At 54.1% G+C, this 18,070-nt stretch overlaps 1 protein-coding gene and 1 long non-coding RNA gene across 4 annotated transcripts in view; one reads left to right on the top strand and one right to left on the bottom strand.

Annotated features, from left to right (window-relative positions):
- Window positions 1-16,747, bottom strand: part of LOC144222622 (uncharacterized) — a 73,360-nt gene extending 56,613 nt beyond the window's left edge. For 2 of the 3 annotated variants that reach the window (XR_013332443.1, XR_013332442.1), the window contains exon 1: window positions 16,408-16,747. This is a non-coding gene — a long non-coding RNA (uncharacterized LOC144222622). The remainder of the gene's footprint in view (window positions 1-16,407) is intronic. The other variant, XR_013332444.1, reaches the window with a different exon arrangement.
- POU3F1 (POU class 3 homeobox 1) lies at window positions 8,408-11,600 on the top strand. Its single transcript, XM_077753184.1, has 3 exons — window positions 8,408-8,516; window positions 10,409-10,635; window positions 10,803-11,600. The coding sequence occupies exons 1-3, from the start codon at window positions 8,408-8,410 to the stop codon at window positions 11,598-11,600; spliced, it is 1,134 nt and encodes a 377-aa protein (XP_077609310.1).
- Window positions 16,748-18,070: the final 1,323 nt, after the last annotated feature.

The raw sequence follows: 18,070 nt of genomic DNA, 5'->3' as shown, positions 1-18,070 counted from the left end.
CTCTGCCCCAGCCCTTTAGCTGGACTCTGCCATACACTGACACACAGCCCCCACTCATACCAGCTGCCCAGATCACCCACTCCAGAACCCTGAGCTCCAGTCTGCCCACAACTCAACCCTCTGGCCGCCACCCACCTACCCACGGCTGTCACTTTCACCTCACCCAACAGCCCATGCATACACACTCGGAGCCTACAGCCAGTCCCCGCTAACCCTGCCCTCTGAAGGACCCTGAAGGTTGGCAGAAAAATCACTGAGGCACTTTGACATCAATCACAGACACTCATAAATAAATATGTGTAAATCACATGCAAACCAAGGTGGGAATTTACATCTTTCATTGCTGAATCAGCATCTCCCAGTTCCAGGGAGGCTGCCTGCCTCAGTGCTCAGGAGGTTCAGGACAAGAGCCCTCTCATTCTCGAGGTCCACTGAATAATCCCAGCAGCAGCATCTGAGATTCTCAAACCTCCAAGTTGGCAGTATCCACCACCATTTACTGACCACCTATTACACGCACTCGCCCAGACACTATCCCCCACAGACATTAAATGAGATAGCATGTAAAGTACCTAGACTGGCAGCTGGCACCCAGTGAGTACCCACTATATTTGGACTACAACTATTTCTACCATCTCCGAGCCTCAGTTTCTTCTGAGTGCTTTGGTGAGGCTGTAATGTATAAACCCAGGTAGAACCACTTAGCATAATTCCTGCGCATAGTAAGCACTCAATAAATCTTAGCTATTATTATTAAATAGAGTGTGTCTATCCAAACAAATTCTGGAGAGATATAGCCTGTAGGAGTAGTTATGAAGGGGTGAGGCAGAGAGATTAATGGAGGACTTCCACTTTCTGTTTCATGTGTTTTGGAGGGAAAGAATGCTTGCAAATAAGCTTTTATCATCAGCAAAAACTATAAAGACATTCCTATCTGGTGGAATAAAAGCTGTCAAGGCAACGGCCCTGTCATGGAGCTTTCACTTCTCAGCTGCCTCCCCATCGTCCTGCTCCACTCTCCTGGGGCTCCATGTCCCTCGAAACCTGGCAGGTGCCAGGTAACGTCGACCAGGGGAAAGTTCGCTCTGGACACGACACTTACATTCATAAGCCCTTACGTGACCTCCCCCGTCTGGCAGGACAGAGTGAGCCTAGGAACCCTGGAACTTTTCCACACAAGCTAAGCCAGGCCTTGATGCTCCCATCTGCCTTCAAGGACTGAACCCAGGCAGAGGCCTCCTGGCTTAGATTCAGTCCCATCCCCATGGCCCCCAGAGAGGCCGCTACATCTGGATTCGCTGTGGCCCCTGACCTTTGTTGCTCTTCCCTGCTCCTACCAGCAGCCAATGTGTGGGATCTTTGGATCCTATACATCTTCACCCACGTCATGGATAAAGAACATTGGGCAGGACCGGGCCCTTGTCCAGGGTGCCCGGGCCTGTCACCCAGCACCCTGCAGCTTTAGTTGGCTCATGGGATACAAATAAGAAGATACTCCCTCAGGGCCTCTGGGTGGCTCAGTCAGTTAAGTGTCTGACTCTTGATTTTGGCTCAGGTCATGATCCTAGGGTCGTGTGATCAGGCCCCACGTCAGACTCTGCACTGACAATGTGAAGCCCGCCTGGGATTCTCTCTCTTCCTTTCTCTGCCCTTCCCCCACTTGTGCTTGCTCTCTCTCAAAATAAATAAATACAGGGGCACCTGGGTGGCTCAGTTGGTTAAGCGTCCGACTTTGGCTCAGTTCATGATCTCACAGTTCATGAGTTTGATCCCTGCGTTGGACTCTATGCTGACAGACAGCTCAGAGCCTGGAGCCTGCTTCAGATTCTGTGTCTCCCTCTCTCTCTGACCCTCCCTCCTCATGCTCAATCTCTCTCTGCCTCTCAATAACGAATAAACGTTAAAAAATTTTTTTAAATAAATACATACTTAAAAACTTTTTAAGGATTCTCTCTTTCCCTCTGCCCCTCTTCCCTGCTTGCACTATCTCTCTAAAAAAAAAATAACAATAAAATTTTCTAAAAAAGATACACCCTCTTCTCTGAAGCCCACTTCTTCTAAGACTGAAAGCCAGTGTCTACTTCCTTCTGATACTAAAAGCCAGTATCTCCCCCTCCCTATTCACCCCCCATTTTAAAAATGAAGGAAATGAGACCGTCATTCAGCAGCCGCTTTTGTTTTGTTTTGTTTTGTTTTGTTTTTATTTCTGAGAGAGAGAGAGCTAGCGTGAACAGGGGAGGGTCAGAGAAAGAGGGAGACACAGAATCTGAAGCAGGGTCCAGGCTCTGAGCTAGCTGTCAGCACAGAGCCCGACGCAGGGCTCAAACCCACAAACCTTGAGATCATGACCTGAGCCGAAGTCAGACGCTTAGCCAACTGAGCCACCCAGGTGTCCCTCAGCAGCCATTCTTTATTGGTACCACTACAGACGAGGAATTGGGTGCTGGAGAGACAGGGCCCACTACCCCCAGGAGCTCACAGTTCCATAGAAGGGACAGACACACAAAGGGTAATGATTGACCATGCAGGGCCGTAAATGCTAACACCAAGGCGGTCTGCACAATACAGTGGGGAAGCAGGGCAGATGTCACGGTTTAGTCTCGAGTGGGAGCATGAGACCCTTGAACTAGGACTTGAAGAATGCAAGGAGGGAGCATTCCAAGGCGAAGGAACTGCGTGTGCAAAGGTAGGGAGCCATTAGGGCCTGATGTGTGTCTGGGAACAGAAGCTCCAAGCTGCTGGGTTCAGAGGATGGGCAGAGGCAGGGCTTTGGAGGTAACACCTTACACAGTAAAGAGAAATGGAAGGCTTCTCGGGAAGCGAGTGACATGTCCAAGTTGCATCTTGGGGACGCATCTGACCTAACACAACACAGGGACTAGAGGAAGGGAGACGTATCCTAGACCAGTCACTAGATTTTAGGATTTACCTGCTCCCCTTACACACATTCTTTTACCATGACTTCCCTGGAGCCAGTGATGTGTAGGCTTTGGCCGTCCCTTGAGGTACTCAGAGCCAGTGGGTCAATGGGCCTACAAATGGAGGTAAACCGAGGCACTCTACCCAAGGATCCTTTAGAAAGGAGAGCGGGGATAGGAGTCTGACATATACTCTGTTCCCAGCCACAAAGCAAAGTCGAGATTCGAGGGTGATTTTATCTACCATGACAAGTCCACCCCCAGGCTCAGACAGGTATTGTTGCAGGCTCGGCAGACATCCCCAAGTCAGACAGATGTCCAGGGCTCAAACAGACATTGCCCCCAGGCCAGGAAGATGTTGTACCAGGCCCGGACAGATGCTGTGCCAGGTTCAGACACATGTCCTGGGCCCAGACAGAAGCTGTCCCGGGGCCAGATAATGTGCTGGGCTCAGCCAGGTGTCCCAGCCTCAAACAGATGTTGTCTCTAGCCCAGGCAGATGCTACCCTAATCTCAGACAGATGTCTGCCACCAGAGATACATAAAGATGCTAAGAGGTCCCTGGGAAAATATCGTTCCTAAATCCTCCTTTGCCACTCCCACCCTCCACCTGCTACCCTCAAGAAAGCTGAGGAAGGCCAGCACTGAGCCCAGCCAACTCTCTCCAGAGCCCCCAACTTGTTAACAGTCAAAGAGCCCTATCATTCTGTCCCTCCCTCTGGCTCCAGGCTAGTCGGCTACACAGAAGGGAGAAAGGCACATACAGCAGGGTGATGAGTGAGGCACAGGCACAGGAATACAGGGCACTTGTGTCATCTGTGGTGGGGCCGACAGTAATGCCTGGGCCACCCGAGGGGACTATAAGAAGAGGGAGCTGGGGGGCTAAAGGAAGAAGTGGGTTGATGTGAGGACCAGGCCCACTAACTAAGGCTTACTTCTAACCCATACCTGAGACTGGCTGGAGGAAAGAGGTCCTGTGACCTCATCTCCATACTCCCATCTCTGCCCAACACCCTAAAAATGTCATTACTCAGTCATTTGAGGGTAATTACTTCTCCAAAGCTGGGCAGCATTAGGCTAGGGAGAGAGGAATAAGGAGGCCGGCCCCAGTGTGGACATAAAGTGGGAGACAGTTCCACGCATCAGCTTGGATGGAAGAATGACCTCCCCCCACCTTCTCTAAGAGCCTTCACAGGGGCAGCTGGGATCCAGAAGGAAAAAGACCTTTCTCCTCACAACCACACAGCTATTGTCAGGAGCTAGAGTTGTATGCACTGCAGCTGTGCAGAAGTTGGGGTTCAGAAACCGTGGGGTACTGAATGTTCCTGGTCCGTGGGTGGAGGAGGCAGCCACTAGGGGTGTGGTGGGGGAGAGGGGTTTTATTGACAGCCTAACAGCCCCAACTGCCCTGAGAGGCCTCCCTACTGGACTAAGTCTCTTTCAGTGAAGAGCTAGGGAGGCAGCAGTTCATGAATATGTAAATTAACCTGGAGCCACGCCCTCAGCAGGTGACGTTGGGACCTTCCTTCCAGCTCTACCTATGGCCCCTCAAGGGCTACGTGGAGGAGGCTGAGAAAGGAGAGTTGTGAGCTTTAAAACCCCTGTCAAGGGCGCCTGGGTGGCTCAGTTGATTAAGCAGCCAATTTCAGCTCAGGTCATGATCTCACGGTTTGTGGGTTCGAGCCCCGCATCAGGCTCTGTGCTGACAGCTTGGAGCCTGGAACCTGCTTCAGAATCTGTGCGTGTGTCTCTCTCGGCCCCTCCCTCACTCATGCTCTGTCCCTCTCTCTCAAAAATAAATTAAAAATTTTTAAAACAAAAAACAAAAATAAAACCCTGTTAAGCAGAACCACGTTCTGACACAACTACTAACACTGATGCCCATATAGTAACACAAACCAAGCACCAGCACCCTAATACAAGCACACAAATACTTTAGGGAAATCTATAAAGTACAAGCACACGGATTCGTGCAAGCACACTAATATACTGTCAGCATATACACAAGCACACCAAGCCCAACACGGTATTGCAAACACTGTATCACACACAAACGCAAGGGGACTCTTCTTCCTCCCCTGCACCCTACCCGAGCTGCCCACTCCTCACCTTCAGCCAGGACACCAAGTCAGCACCAGGCCCGGGAAAGCACCTCACTCTTCTACTGAAGGCGACAAGGACTTAAATTATCATTCACTGCTCCCACCCCACCCTGTAGTGGTGAATTTTGCAGCCATCCAGATTAAAAGTGTGTTTTTAAAAAAAGGAAAGAAAGAAGGAAAAGAAGAAGAAAGAAACTCAAACCCAGCCCCAGCCTTTCAGAGTGATTAATCCCCGCTAATGATTTACCGATTTGCAGAAAGCGTGTTCTGCATAACCGGATTGTGGGTATTAGCACCAGCTCAGAGGCTGCCATTCTGCTAAAAATGAAAGTAAATTTTAAGAGCAATTGACCACCCCTAATTTGAATATTCTACAGATGCACTGGGAGGACCCCCCCCATCCCCACCCATAGGCTTAGGGGCTGAGGCAGGGGAAAGAATGCAAAGAAAGATTCATCCCTAAGAGATATTTCACCTTCCATCCCTCCTGCCTTTCACCAAGACTGAGAAATAGGGAGCCTTGGATTAAATAGCGGAGGCTGCTTCCCCGTCCTCTGCCTCAGGCAGCAATGCCCAGCCCACCCCTCTACTCCGTAACACCAGGCTTTTGCCAGCACAGGCAAGAGAGAAGGGAGAGGACACCTGGAGGGGCTGAGTTTAGAGGGGAAGACGTGGGAGCCTGACAGCTCAGAACAATGATCACATCCCATGTGGGACAGCTTTCTGGACGGTGGCGAGCACTACGAATCTGTCCAGCTGGCACCAATCGGCACAGAGGCACCGGATGGACACGATGACCCTGGCACTGCCCCAGGTCAGAATCTGTGACAGCAGGACCCTGCCAGACTCTTTCCATCAAAAACACATTGCAGCCCAGAAGAGAGCAGAGTGTGGGCATGCTCACTCCTGACACCGCTTTGCAAGAACTGGGTGGGGAGTAGGCAGTTTCCACTCCTGTTCATACAGCCTCTCTTACTCACCCTAGGCAGCCAGGGAGAAAAAGCAAGCCACACTTTCCAAACTTTCATCAGGGCAGGCCTCATCTCACCTCCATAAGCCACCCAACGGGGGCCACCCTGCCCAGTTTACAGATGAGGATGCTGAGGCTGAGACCGGTCCAGTGTCATCCAGCAGACCTGAGTCTGAGCTAAGGTAGAACCCAGGACCTTCGACACTCTGCAAACGCAGGATCCAGGGTGTGAGGGGAAGACAGGCAGAAGGGAAAGGAAGCAGCTGTGAGTGCTGGCCCTGTCCTGTCCCCTTACCCCAGCCCAGCTACCTCAGCAAAACCTCAAAGTCCCATGCACTGCACACAGAAGGGTGTTCTCAGATACCAGCCCCCTCAGTAGCCCTCCCCATGGGCCCAGATCTGCCTTTCCTGGGCTCTTCTCGATGCTCATGACTTACAGCAAGGAATCTGGGGCGGGGAGTGTCCTGGAGCCTGGCCTCCCCCAGCAGTGGGAGGCCTTGGGTCTGCAGATGCACCTGGTCTCAGGGCTTCCCGGACTCCCAAGCACCCACCAACCGGACTGACAAGACACAGCACAGGGGTTCAGAGTCCAAGGGGGAAAGCGGCCAGACCCAGCTGCCCCCTCTTCCTCCCTCCCGGATCTCACTTGGTGTGCCATTGTGCCGGCTCCCCAGCCTGGGATGCGTGTCTGGAATATCACAGTGCATATGTGGCTGCACAGGTGCTGGTGGTGAGCGCTGGCTGTTGTCTTCTAGAGGCCGTGTCTGGATCGCTCAGGCTGGAGCGTGAACATAGATTACCGAGTTTGTGTCTGTGACTCAGGGCTTTGCAGAAAGACTGTGTAGGGGCTGGAGTTCATCCCTTCGGAGATTTCCCCTGCAGCCCCCTCTGGCTGCCAGGCCCCCCACAGTGAGGGCCGCATCTGCTGGAGGCTCGGTGACCTGTGTCAAATGAGCAGGCGCTCGGTCACACTCCACAGCCTGGAGGAGGCCGCACCACTCTGGGAAAGCCCGCAGCTCCTAGCTTGGGGGCGGGCTGAGCAGGGGCCCCGCTGGGGAGGGAGGCCCCAGAGCCTCTGAGACTGGCGGCAGCCTGGCTGGGAGCTGCCCTCCACAGACAAGGAAACTGGGGCGGTGGGGGGGAATAGGAAAAGAAAGAGCTTCCCTGCTTCCTTGGGACTAGCACGGCTGCTGACTGGCATGAGCCAAACTCTGAGCTGGGCATGGGCCCTCCTCCGCTTTCTGATCCCTTGTGCGGATATATTAGTTCCCTAGGGTGTGGGCGTATGCACCAATGTGTCGGCGTGATAGGCAGGGTTCGCCTCTTTGTGCATTGGCGGGGAGAGTGTGCGTGTGTCTGTGCGTTCATGTTTGCGAACGCCAGCGTGTGCCTATTTGTGTGAAGTGGCATGCCAGAGGAGAGCGTCCATGCTTGTGACCCCAAGGGTCCGCAGGTCTCCTGTATTTCCGCATCACTGAAGGGATGCCTACCTGAGCCATCTTGGCCTGTGTGCAGGTTCTACACGTTTCCTTTTAGACACGTGCCTGTATTTATCATTGTGTGTCGATTTGTGTGACTATGAATCCTTACTTAAGGGGATGACTCCCTGTGTCCCTACTGTGAATGTGTATGTTTGTCCCTAAGCTAAATTGCATGTGTGTGCCTGAGTGTTGTGTGTATGGATGCACATCCGTTTGCACACCTCAACCATTCAGCGTCTCCATGGGTCAGGTAGGTGTCTGACTTGTATCTCCCAGTTTCTCCCCAGGCTGTGGGAGGGCGGGGCTCCTGGAGAGAGGGGCTGTTTAACTGCAGGCATCTCTGCCAATGGGCACGTCAGAGCCCCCAGAGTCCTACACAGACAGAATCGTCAGGAGCAAAAACAAGGAGGCGCCAAGACCTCTAGCAGGAACCGAACTCTCAAATCCAAGAAAATTTTAACTCCAGACCAAACCCATACATTGTAGAGGCTCGAAAACTTTCAAAACAGAGAAGGGAATGTTACCCTGCCCTGGTCCACACGGCTCGCGCCAGGGCAGTACCTAACACTAGAGCTTCAGGGCAGTCCTGAGAAGCAGGCATTGCTGTCCCCATTTTAAGATGAATAAACCGAGGCTGTGAGAGGCAAAGCAGCTAGCACAAAGTCAGTCACAGGGCTGCTAGTGGGGGGGGGGGGGGGGGACAGGATCAGGACTGAGGCTTGCCAGCTGACAAGCTGGTGACCTAGGAGCCTGGCTTTGCTGCAGACATCCCTCAATTCAGCACACATCTGGGAACTGGGCTTCAGAAGCCCCAGCTGGCCCTGGCCTGCCCCCGGGAGAGCTACCGGAGATGGGGCCATGGGCTCTCTCTGCTGCGACAGCCAAAGCCACTACCCCCACCAGTGCCCTCCCCCACGGAACAGCAATGGGAGCACAATGAGGAGCAGGACCTTTGTAGATTCTGCGCCCTTGGACAAGTTCAGTTTCTTCATCTCTGCCCTGGGGATAACAATCTCAGGGCCCTTCCACAGGGCTGGGGATGCAGGTAAACCATGAATGGATGTAAAAGCACTTGATAGGGGCGCCTAGGCGGCTCGGTCAGTTGAGCATCTGACTTTGGCTCAGGTCATGATCTCGTATTTCAGGGGATCGAGCCCCGTGTCCGACTCTGTGCTGACAGCTCAGAGCCTAGAGCCTGCTTCCGATTCTGTGTCTCCCTCGCTCTCTGCCCCTCCCCCACTCGTGTTGTGTCTCTCTTTCTCACTCACAAATGAATAAATATTTTAAAAAATTTTAAGCACTTGATAAAGCACTGTGCACATGGAATGCTGTTCTTCAAGTCTCAGTGGCGATTCAAAGGCTAGACATCGTAACACCTGACCACTGTCCAGACACTTCCCTTCCTCCAATAGGAATGGAGAGATTCAAAGAATCTGGCCATCACAGCTGGAAGGCACTTATTGGTTAGCTGGTCCAAACCTCCACAACCCCACTCGATGGATAAGGAAACTGAGACTTGCTTACGGAAGGAGAGTAACATGCCTGCTCGTAGAGCACTCACAATAGAAACAGCCAGAGTAAAAGCCCTTCGGGGGAGTTTTTCACCCGCATTGTCTCAGACCACCATCTGACTTCCCTCAGTGAGACAGGTGGGCTGCCTGGGGTACTGTTGCTCCCAATTTACAGGGAAGAAAACAAAGAGCTACAGGGATTGGACCAGAGTTGTTCTCGCCCAGGAAGATGGTGGCAGGTCCAGGTAGGAAGCCCAGGCTTCAATGTCATGCTGGCCTGGTGAGGGCTGGCATGAGACGGGCCTTCACTACAGAATTCCCACCCCCTGGGCCTAGGGGAGGGGCCAGGAAGGCAAGTGCTTTATGATCTTATGAAGAAAAGGTGACCAAGGTGACCACTTGTTGGGCCAGAGACTAGGAAAACCAAGCATCCCCAGCTGGGTTCAGACAGAGCTCCATCACAGCTCTTGAAGCAAGGGTGGTACCGGAGAAGACTGCTCAGGACAGTAGCCAATGGCCAGACAGGGACCCTGCCTTGTCCCACTCCATCCCTTGAGGGCTAGCCAGAGGCTGGTCTAAGGCATTCAAGGCCTGGATGAGCACAGTCTGTGCCCAGGATGACCCCTGTCACTGTGGACTCTGCCCCAGCCACCCCGAGGACCATTTCCACTGCAGCTGCTATCTGAGCCCCCATCATCCTTATGTACTCACTGAGGCTCTAATCTGCAGTTCTAAATCCCCCAGTAGGGTCTAGCTGGGCCCCCAGCCCAGTTCTGTGATCTGGGACCCCAGGGTCAGAGGCAAGACCAGGGGCTGGGGGATGGAGGCGGGCGGTGAGCCGCCAGCCGGAAGACTCCCTGGGACCCAAACCTCAGTGCAGAAAAGAGGGAGACTGCAGCTCACTTCACTTTGTCTCCAGCCCAGTGTTGGTGTTAGAGGCACAGAGTAGGTGCACTGAGGTCCAAGTCCACTCAGGATCTTTCAAGGAGCCCTCAAAGAGCTGGGGAGATGAGGAGATCCTCATTGTATACCTCACCTCTCTAACAAGACTTCTTCCATCTCAATTCCCTTTTCAGCAGCCCGGGCAAGTCCGTTAAACTCCAGCCCGGGGCTCTAGGCGAGGCTGGACAGCTCCCGGCCTGCACACTGCATTTCTGAAGTGCCAGCCACCCTTCCCCAAGTCCATGCCACTCCTCACCTGGAGCAACTTTCGCGTCCGGGAGTGACCCTGTCATGACCCCGACCAAGGAGCCGGTCAGGCAGAGAGATGGAGCGAGGAGGCGGCAGCTGCGTGGGACAAATACCCGTGGGCGCAGTATGTCCACCACCCCCGTCGGCGGGCGGCATTTTCACCGGAGCCTCTAGGTCCTCTCACTCCGGAAGCCCGGAACGCGGCCTGGATACGGGAGCTCCCGCCTCCGCGCAGCATCGCTGCCGCGGGCCGTGCGGCCCCCGCGCCGCCCGCGCGGTACTCACCTGGTCCGCGGAGTCCGGGAGAAGGGGAAGCCGCACGAGGCGGGAAGCCGGGGCCGGTCCGACTCCACCCGTGCCCGACGCGCTCTCGGGGCCGCGTATGTTGGCGGAGTTGCGACGCTGGGTCTAGAAGAAGAGGGAAAACGAGACGGGCCAGGGAGGCGCGCAGAGGAGAGCTCTGTGCCGGCTGGAAGCCGCNGGAGCCCGAGCGCCTCCCGGAGCCCGCAATCCCCGCCGCCTCCTCTCGGCCGCCCGGGCAGGAGACGGGCAGGCATTCAGTTCGCATGGAGTGTGGGACCTGCCGGGCTCCGAGTCTCCTGTACCAGGGGTAAGCGGGGCCCACGCAGCCAGGACGAGAGGGGGTGCGGTCCCAGTGCCACCCCCGCGCCACTCCCCACGTGGCGGCCGCGCCCCCGGGGCGTGAGTATGTAAGCGGACNGCACCACGCGCTGCACGAGGACGGCCACGAGGCGCAGCTGGAGCCGTCGCCTCCGCCGCACCTGGGCGCCCACGGACACGCACACGGACATGCACACGCGGGCGGCCTGCACGCGGCAGCGGCGCACCTGCACCCAGGCGCGGGCGGCGGTGGCTCGTCGGTGGGCGAGCACTCGGACGAGGACGCGCCCAGCTCGGACGACCTGGAGCAGTTCGCCAAGCAGTTCAAGCAGCGGCGCATCAAGCTGGGCTTCACGCAGGCCGATGTGGGGCTGGCGCTGGGCACGCTGTACGGTAACGTGTTCTCGCAGACCACCATCTGCCGCTTCGAGGCCCTGCAGCTGAGCTTCAAGAACATGTGCAAGCTCAAGCCGCTGCTCAACAAGTGGCTGGAGGAGACCGACTCGTCCAGCGGCAGCCCCACCAACCTGGACAAGATCGCGGCGCAGGGCCGCAAGCGCAAGAAGCGCACGTCCATCGAGGTGGGGGTCAAAGGCGCACTCGAGAGCCACTTTCTCAAGTGCCCCAAGCCCTCGGCGCACGAGATCACCGGCCTGGCCGACAGCCTGCAGCTGGAGAAGGAGGTGGTGCGCGTCTGGTTCTGCAACCGGCGGCAGAAGGAGAAGCGCATGACCCCGNCAGGCTGTTCGGGGCCGGATCCCGGCAGCGGCCTCCCCACAGCGACAGGTAACGCGGTACGGGGTTAGGGTTTCCCCGGGAGAGAGGACGAAGAGAGGAGGGTGCCCTATCCCTCTCCCCGGCGCGGACTCCCGAGCCTGCGGGTTGAGGGTGGGGGACTGTCACTTTATTCGCTCCACGCCTCTTCTCTCTCATAAGGATGCGCCCCACCCCCCCTTACCCTTCCTCCGGGCTTGGTTTTTTACGGTTTTTATTTATTCACGGAGCCTCCCAGCTCCTGGGGTCCTTCTAACTCCGCCCGCGCCCTTAATTTAAATCGCTGTATACTGTATTTATCGGGGCCCCGGAGGGGAGGCCGCGAGAGCCGCGTCTGTGTATAAAAGCAGGAAATAGCCAAAGCTTTAATCTAGCCTAATTTATTTTTTTCCCCTTATCTTCCCCTACCCTACCCCAAAAAAGCAAAACAAAAACAAACAAAAAAAAAACTAACAAAAAAAAATTCGAGTGTTCATTTTTTCGTTTCGTTTCATCCGAGCTGCGATTCGGTTCCCGGCCACGCGGGAGGGGTCTGCGCTCCCACAACATAGTCCCTGGGAAGAGGCTTCTGCCCCGCTGCAGACTGACCGCCGCCCAGCAGGGCCCCCCGCTCCCCGCGGGGCCCTGCCCTCCTGGCCACAAACAAACGAAACTTGACAAAGTTGGAGATATTTTTGGACCAGCTGTAGAAATAAGCCGTTCTCTGAGAACCTTCTGCCTGATTCCCTGCAGCTTCCGCCTGCTCCCTTTCCAGCCCCACCTGGGATGCGGGATGCTGGGGCGGCCAGGAGAGAAATTCCCCAAGTTTGGGGTGAGGTGGGAACCATGTAAATATGTGAGATATGTACACACTGGCGGGGAGAAGAAACATTTTGTGCTTGGTTTTTATTTTTGGTTTTCCGGGTTGCCCTCCATCCCCATCCTAAAGGATTTTGTACACCGAATAATCCGAAAAAAAAAAAACAAAATATTTTAATATGATTTCCAAATTTCTGACCCATCGCTATTTATTTTCTGGATGTGTTTGGAGCTTCCCCCTTCTCCATTTCTTGTTCTGTTTGTTACCGTTTGAATTTAAATTTTGTTATTTTATTTTTATTATTTTTTTGGAACAATGTTTTGGTGCATTCTTTGTATCTTTATTGCAAAAAAAAAATAATGTAGACTGGGAAGTTCCCTTTATATTTATGTTATAGTAAATATTTTATTACTCACATAAACATGTACCCCAGGGCTGTGTCCTGTCCTTTTTACTCCGAGGGTTGGGTTGGTTTGCGGGTTAAATGTTGGGATACCCTGGCTAACCTCTCCTAAAGTTCTGGCCACGCTATCTTGGAGCAAGGTGACCACGCAGACCTTCTCTCAGGCCAGTATGAGGGCTGCCTATTACTTGGACAACAATTGGACCCCTGCCTCAGGCAAGTTCAGTTTAGGGGAGATGAAGCTGCCTCGTGTCCCCTTCCGTAAACAAAACTATCCTGAGACCAGACCAGGCCCTACGACACTGCAGACACCACACTGATTTAGGGACAGCCATTCCTCAGGTACAACTCAACTGTTTCTCAGCCAAGGAAGAATTGCCTTCCTCACCTGGACCACCAGCCAGGCATCTCTGTGTTCCCCACCCGAGACCCAAGGCCCTGACTTTGGCCTCCCTTTCCGTTCCACGGGCGGCCTTCAGGCCAGCTTCACCCTCCCAGGTCATGGGGCGGTTGGAAGCAGGGTCAGGCCCCACCAGCCCACCCCAGCTGGCTCTCCACCCACAAAACAAACGGTGCCTGAACCTACCTCGATCCATTGGGAGTTCTAACAGCTTCCGTGGTGGTCCTGCAGGAATTAAGTGGGCCTGGGGAGGGAGTCCTGCCTCTTGGCTTAGGCAAAGCCAGTCCTACTTCTCTGCAAACAAACCACCTGCCCGAGCTTCACTAGTGGAGGAATGAGGGCACAAACAATTGTGTCACCAGAAGGCCATTCCCTCTCTACAGGGATGGGTCCCCAAGAACCTCCCTTCCTTCCCCGAACTCAGGGAGTAATGCATATGCCTATGGGAAGACCCAATGGTTGTGCAGCCGTGACCTGGGGGGAAAGACGCAGTCTCGGACATCTCCCCGTTCAAGCTTTAGCAGCAAATATCTCCCCACTGCCTCCCCAGAGTCATGATGGTGGGGGAAGATCTGGATTCCGGGGCCAGAGCTCAAGGTTACCTATGTCCCAGTCAGGATCCTCTTTTTCCTTTAAAACAACTTTTAAAGATATGAATAAAACAGCTCTTCCTGTTTCCTCCATAGATGGCAGGTTTTTTCTCGGGAGAAACGACACGAGGTTTCTCTTACTCTCCGTGGACACAAAGCCTGAAGCAGCACAATCACTGGATTGGGTGGGGGGAGGAAGCAAGTTGTGTCCCTAGCGAGCTTGTATGTGTGGCCCCCTCCTGCCAGGGAAGCTGCCAGAGCCCAGGGGCTGGGAGAGGCCTTGGCTCCATCGGACACATCTTGGGCACCCAGAGAGGTGTTCCCAGGCTGCCAGTTTGGTGGTTCCTGGCTAGGCTGAGGCTTCAGGATGATGGCACCAAGCTGAGAGTTCCCGGTGACTTTCCGGGCTCTGACCCTCAATCTCAGGAGGAACTATCTCTGCAGGTACACAGGCCACCGAGATTTTCCAAGGCTCAGCCTCTTACTTACTGCTGCTTTCTTCTTCCTCCCTTCTTCAGTCCAGCCTAGTGGGCAATTAGCCCTGTAATTGGCACCTGTGTCCCAGCCATCACCCATACGGGCAGACCAAGCGCACCTCCTCATGCTTAAAGACCAGGCCGGGAATGTAATGGCCAGGTGACAGCATTGGCCTCCATTTCCTGCTCCCACTAAGTAGAGAACTTCAAATCAGCCCCGCACTCCCCCACACTCTCTCATTTCTCCATTCCTGGATTTGTCCCAGCCCCGGGGCCCTGGAATGGAAGCAAATGAAGCTCAGAGCTCCCCTGCCGCCTGCACCACTCTGAGCCTCAGCAGGTTTGGAGGTTGGAAAGGCAACAGGGAAGACGGGGCCTTTCACTGGCCTCTGCCTGCAGCTGACACCGATTGATTGATTGATTTCCTAATTGTCTGCTTAATCCTGTACAAGAGGGTGGATTTATTATTTAAGAAGTCAACTCAAAAACAGCAAAACAATGTGTTCTCCCAAGAACTAGCAGCAGCTGAGGAATAGAACAAAAAAAAAAAATGGAGAAAAAGTGGAAACAAGGATGGGAGAAAAGCTTCCACTTTGTGAAGATTTTACTTAATGAGCACCAGCCCAGGACAGCTACCCAGCGACCAACGCTTTGGTCACAGAAGCCCCCAGAGCTCCTTTCCCCAGCCTCCAGCTTGGGATGACCATAGGAGCCATAGCACATTTGACTGTACAAGGAGAAACCATAGGGAGAGAGACAGATTGGGTCCTGGAGTCTTCCTCCGGGATACAACACAGCTTAGGGAAGGTTTCTCCGTCCCGTGTGTGTGTGGAGCTGCCAGCTCACTCCCGAAAGCCCCAGACTTTCTTGCATTCAAGAGAGGCAGATGGCCCTAGCATCAACCTTCGAGGAAGCCCAAGCATTCTCCAGCCGATTTGGAATTTTCTGATCCCATCTCTCTCCCCTTCTCACTTGATGAAAATTATTGTCTATGATCCTGTGGACACAGATTTTGTGCATTGAGAGAGCTTCACTCTTCCCATATGAACCTCTGTGTTGGTGTACAAATTTGTGTGTGCGACTGTGCCTGCAAACCTATAGATTTTTCTACCTCACTCCCGGAGATAGAAGGGAAAGGAAGGCCATGCTACACCACTGATGCCTTGAGCTGGGAAAACACTGGCAGGGTGGGGGTTGGCTAAAACAATAAGGAAGGTGGCCATCATTGTCACCAAGGCAAACCCAGAAGGTCCCCTGCCCTAAACCTCAAGGATACCTGTATTCTCCCCCCACCTCCTGCCCCAGGAAGTTGTACTAGTTAGTATGTTGCATGGCTTAGGTCCTGTACAATCATCCCTTGACCCCAGGACCGGGCTGGGTGTCCACAGAACTAGCTGACCCCCAACCATAGCCACCCACTCAGAGCTGTTTGGAATGGAGTCTCCTCTGGAGAGGCTCTGGGCCTGCATGTGGGAAGGTCAAGTTCCCAATGACTTTCCCGGGCCCAGGCCTTTCAGAGCAGGGCTTGAGTTCCAGAAAGGAGACCCATCTGAGCAGGGAGAGAAGCGAAAGTAAGGTTGGTTATCCGGCCCAGCTGCTCCCCCTAAGCTTAGCGAACAAGAGTCACCCAGGGACTCCAGCTGAGTGACTAAAGCCAGAGGAGCCAGCGATCCTGTCCCTGCCCAGCATATTTGAAGGCATTGGAGTTAGTGTTTGGCCAGCCGTTCAGAGCTCCGTGTGGGAGGACTGCCCTCTATTGGTCCCTGTACTGGGACATGGCCACAGTCACCAGGGCCACCTCACAGCTGAGCATCCCGCCCCCACCCCAAAATTCAGCTTCAAGTTGGCTATGGTATGGGGGGATGCCAGGTAGGGCAGAGGCAACTGTCGCCTCCAAGAAGGCCACCCTGCTTCCCACACACACACACACACCCACACACACACACACACACACACACACACACACACACAGGCTTGCCCACAACCCTTCCTTCACCCACCTCCCCTCCCATTCTCCCAGCCGTTCTCAGAAGTTCGCCATCAGGCTACCTCCTGTCTCTCTCCCACTCACACCCATACCCGGCCCTCCTCCCCTCAGCCAACTGAAACCCCAAGCGCACCCTCACCAGCTTGCCCCCCTCACACACATGCCCACACACTCATGGTCATACCCATAACAGCAGGCCGGTACCAGCCCCGTGGTCTTCGGCACTGGGCTCCCCAGAGCTACCTGGCACTTGTGAACATCTGATTGAACGCACACAACCATACTTTGCAGCGTTGGACCGGGGCCCTTTCTCTCAGAATGTGCTAGCACTTACCCCACAAGCCGCTTTCCAATCCCTGCCCATCATTGTTCCCGGCTCCTCCCAGATCTCTCCTGCTCCCTTCAGATAATTAAAGTTAGGCTGTGTGTTTGTATGTATGTGTGATCTTATTTTTTAAACACACACCCCCACACGTACATATGCGTGTATATATACAAACACACACAGCAATTAGATGTATCCATTCCTGCCGCCGTCCCTCTTGTGCAGTAAAAACCTCAGCTCTGCACATGCCCCCACATCGCCACGCGATGAACCATCACCTAGTCATGGGCTCCTGATGTCACACACACACACACACAAACACACACGCGCTGGCACTTTCACAGTTACACCCATCCCAGCTCCCTGGTGTTTCTCCAGGGGCAAAACCCACCTCCCACCCACCTCCGGGGCATCTGAATGGGCTCCCTTCAGCTGAGCTGAGTACCAGGAGGGCTCTGCTTCAGCGCCCCCCACGCACACACCCAGTGGACATGTCGTTAGCTGAGCCTGACCAGGGTGGGTCTGGGTATTATTAGGCTGCAGAGACAGCACGGAGGCATATGGTCTCGTACACAAGAAATAATGTTCATGTTAAATCAGACCTCATGCATAATGCATGGTGCCTGATCTCACATTATTTTGGGTGTTCGTCAAAATCAGTGTTCTTTCTTGTGAGGGCTCCTGAAAAGAAGGGGGAAAGACGTTTGCTAATGGCACCCGTCGCCTGGACCCAGGGAGCTGACAGTGCCCCAGGAGCATCCCTCTGGCCCCACTTCACCCACCAATGGGTCTCATCCCTCTGGCCCCGTCCGTCTTTCCCCACAGAAGGAGGGGCTGACTCCGGTTTGTAGCAGGCTCGAGGCCCCGTGTTATTTTTATTTCTTTTCTCTCGGCTCTCTGTCCCCGGAGGGTTCTGGGGAATAGCAGTGGCTCCGTCGTTCTCACACCCGATTCATTTGCCGTTTTATGAACTCCCCGTTGATTCATCGCCTCCCTAAGTCAATGATTCACTCCTGATGGCTTTTCAGAAATCCTTCTTCAAAGGCTCCATATTTTTCAGCTCTGAACAGGAGCAGACCTGGACCCTGCTTGGCTACTGCTTTCTTTGCTTAGGGTGGAAAAATTGTCACCATCCTTGGCCTTTCTGTGGGACCAGCCACCCTGAGAGGAAGGAGTGCTCCCTCCAAACAGAAGCTGCTAGAGTTGACCCCAGCAGCTTGTGGGCAGAGCCGGCTCTCCAGTAAGGGCCCCTCCAGCCATTATGGGTTACCTGCCTTCTCCCATTGTCATCAAAGTTCCTAGGGAAGCTGTGTCTTGCAGGAGGCAGTGAGCAGAAGGGTGAAGCACAGTGTCTATAGGACCAGAGAGATCTGGGTACAAATCCTGGCTCTACCTCTTCTCAGCTGTGTGGCTCTAGGCCAGCTACTTACCCTTTCTGTGCCTTGGTTTCCTGATATGTTGATAAGGGCAATTCCTACAGCATAGAGCTATTTTGAGAATTAAGTGGGATGATGTACATAGA

This window comes from Crocuta crocuta, unplaced genomic scaffold (assembly GCF_008692635.1).
Source record: "Crocuta crocuta isolate KB4526 unplaced genomic scaffold, BGI_CrCroc_1.0 scaffold303, whole genome shotgun sequence".
Classification (NCBI taxonomy): Eukaryota; Metazoa; Chordata; class Mammalia; order Carnivora; family Hyaenidae; genus Crocuta; species Crocuta crocuta.
Note: the sequence above shows the minus strand (reverse complement) of the source record. Positions and strands in the feature narration are given on the sequence as shown.